This window comes from Elephantulus edwardii, unplaced genomic scaffold (genome assembly GCF_000299155.1).
Source record: "Elephantulus edwardii isolate Elephantulus edwardi_28Jun2011 unplaced genomic scaffold, EleEdw1.0 scaffold00100, whole genome shotgun sequence".
Lineage (NCBI taxonomy): Eukaryota > Metazoa > Chordata > Mammalia > Macroscelidea > Macroscelididae > Elephantulus > Elephantulus edwardii.
This window is the reverse complement of record NW_006399850.1, coordinates 8,086,403-8,089,687: the sequence shown is the minus strand read 5'-3', so window position 1 is coordinate 8,089,687 and position 3,285 is coordinate 8,086,403. Positions and strand designations below refer to the sequence as shown.

The following is a 3,285-nucleotide window of genomic DNA, read 5'->3' as shown; positions in this document are numbered from 1 at the left end:
TTTAAATTTATTATTAATTTCAATGAAAATTTACAGAGACTTTGGATTTCCATTCATTCATTGCTGCACTTTTCTCCCTTCCCTATCCTCCCCCCTAGTACACTATGCTTTTGGAAAAGTAAAATTGCTTTTTTAAATGTTTGTTTGCAGTGAATTAGATCATATATTACTATTATAATGATTACAGTTTAAAATCACTACTTGAATTATTTAATGAAAATATATTTTAAAATTGAACATCTTAAAATTTTGTGATATTTGTCACAGTTTGTTATTGATTCTAGCACTATTTGGAATTCTATTTATTTGTCTTAATCATAGAATAAGCACTGCTAACTCATTTTAGCAGGTCTCCAACTTTTGCAGTAGCCAGAAGAACAGCCTTTACTACATATTCAGTTATGTTATCACTATAATTCATTTTCTTTTTAACATTAAATTTACATTTTTAATGTCAGTAAAACCTTTAAAATAAGGAGAAAATAAGCTGTATTTCTCTTTCTGTTAATGTCTAGAGAATTAACTGGACATCTAGATGTTCTTATCAAAATAACAGAATCCACAAACTTTAAGAAACCTGCTATACTGAGGCTTATGAAAAGTTCAAAATAAAGTCCCTTGATATTAGGCCACCAGAGCTCCCTAATGGCTCCGTGTGGTCTTTCTATTTTTGAGACCAATTCTTCTCAAGGTGAGCCCTACATTTTTACAATCTATGCAGTCACATGCCTTTGCATATGATGAAATGTGCAAAAGAGCTGAAATCAGGAAATAGAAAAGGAAGAACTTGCTCAGTACTTCTTAAGGAACTGAAGAACAAATTCAAGGCTTGAGTTGCAATTCTGAAAGGTGCTATGGGCTCAATTTTAAATGATCCAGGAAACATGAAAGAAAAGAGAAAGAATACCCAGAATCATACCAAAAAGAATTTATTTACGTGGGAAAATTTCAGAAAGTACCATATTAACAAGAATAAATAAGGCCCTAGAAATTGATGGAATATCAATTGACATGTTTGAAGTAACAGATGCAGCCCTCAATGTATTTATCAGTTTCTGCCAGGGAATTTAGAAGACAGCTAACTGGTCAACTGACTGGAGGAGATCCATATTTGTCCATATTTCCAAGAAATGTGATCCAACAGAATGTGGAAGCTATTGAACAAGATCAGTAATATCTCATACAAGTAAGTGCCTAGAACAGTACATTGATAAGGAACTACCAGAAGTACAAGCTGATTTTTGAAGAGATTGTGGCACCAGGGATATCATTTCTATTGCCAAATTGATCATGGCTGAAAGCAGAAAATATCAGAAGAATGTATATTTGTGTTTTATAGACTATGTAAACCTCTCTAATCAGCTATAAAAGTCGAGATGTAAATAAAAATGTTAGTAGTTTCCTTGTGTGGACATTGCAAGTTCATCTTAGTGTTTTGTCATTCAGATCTGAGTTCATCCACAACTACCAGGATTAATGACTTCTATACTTTTTTTTTATTTAAATGAAAACAACTTTTAAATACAACAATCTTGGTGCGAGAGGTGCTTATTGCTACTGAGCTAGTAATTTTTCTTAGACCTTTTCAAAGGTAGTTATAGACCAAGCACTTGAAGAAAAAAGAGTGTATAATGAGTTTTCACATTGTTTTAAACCTTTTGATATAAACTGCTAAATAATTCAAATATAAAAATAAAATTTCTTTTTAATAATCACACCAAGTATCTCATTTCATTTAATTTTTGAAAATTTATTTTATAATAACACTGATGTAAAAACAAATGTTTTACCCTAAAAGAGATAAACCATTTTATAGATAAGAAAATGTATACACGATTACCACTTCTTTTTCATTTTCTTTGTAATAATCCATTCTATTAATTTCTAAATATTATATAAATGTAAGGAAGTTCTGGTGCCCTAGTGGTAAAGAGTTGCACTGCCAAACCAATGGCACATAGTTCAAATGGAAAAACAGATGTGTACTGTCTTCCCATGTGACTTGCTGCTTCTGAAAACCCATTGCGAGGTCAGCTATGAGTTGGTACTGACTGGACAGCACTTATCAACAACATGTAAATTTAAAGAAACAACACAGAAGCATATTATCTTGCCAAGTAGTAAATATTGTTTTGTTGATTGCCGTCAAGTCAAGCATCATTCGTAGCGACCCTATGAACAAAAAAGCCTGAAGCCTTTCTATATCTATCATCATTTATCAATGTTCATCGAGTTTCCAGAGGCATGTTGTTTAGGAAGTGGATGTCACTCCTGCTTCCAAAACTATTTTCTATAGTGGAGGAAAATATTATAGTAAATACTGACATGTTATATATATTCTCAATATGTTTGTTTCCAAATCTATTTTCAAATTGAATACCAATTTTATTAATTTTTATGAAAGTTTACAGAGACTTTGGATTTCCCTTCATTCATTGTTGCACTTTTGTCCCTGCCCACCCCCACCCCAATTTGCTCTTCTCTTTGAAAAGTAAAAGAAAAATTCCTTCATTGTTATACAATCCCTACCCCCCCAAGTCCACTCCGCTATGCAGCCTTTTCTCTGGACTCCTGTCATGACAATAGTACATAATCATATTTATAAATAAAATTTTGGAATTGGTAAAAATAAAATTTTAAATTGTCTTTCAGACTCTAAGGAACATTTTAAAGGACACTTTTTCTAAACAATGTAATTTGGAGAGTCACTAAGCAAAATTTTCTTCTCCAATCATGTTAAAATTACTTTAAAACCTTACAATATTATAGCCACTCTGAGATTTAAAAAAAATGAACAGTGTTCTATTCTTTGTTTCTGAAAGTTTTATTAATTGCAGTCAATCTCCTAGTAGACTAGAAGGAATACATTTTGTCCATTAGTTTCAACTTTTCAGGGGCAGTAAATTGCTGCTAGGCATATCATTATATATTGGTGTGCCTACTCATTTTCTCCTGTCACAAGAAGATCCCACTTGATCCCCTGTCAGCACTCTAGCCTCCTTTCCATTCAGCATATGATTAAATAGGAGATGGGTCAGAGAGATACAGCTGCATAAAATTATGCAATACATGCATCTGCACTGCTTTTTAGAGAATAGATTTTTCATCCCAATAAATCAAACCTCTGAAGTAATACCCATACCGTAATTACCAGGATATTTTGAAATTCCCCATACATCACAAAATATCAAGCAAATATTTTCTGTCAATAATAGATAACTTTCAAGTTTATTTCTTTTTTTAATTATTATTAAATTTTATTAATTTTAATGAACATTTACAGGG

The 3,285-nt window shown here is 31.8% G+C and overlaps 1 protein-coding gene across 1 annotated transcript in view; it reads right to left on the bottom strand.

The window, feature by feature from the left end:
* Positions 1–1,786: 1,786 nt before the first annotated feature.
* LOC102867987 (guanine nucleotide-binding protein-like 1-like) overlaps positions 1,787–3,285 on the bottom strand; it is a 6,951-nt gene continuing 5,452 nt past the window's right edge. The window contains exon 3 of the mRNA XM_006891589.1: positions 1,787–1,791. Within this exon, the coding sequence (XP_006891651.1) occupies positions 1,787–1,791 (5 nt within the window). The remainder of the gene's footprint in view (positions 1,792–3,285) is intronic.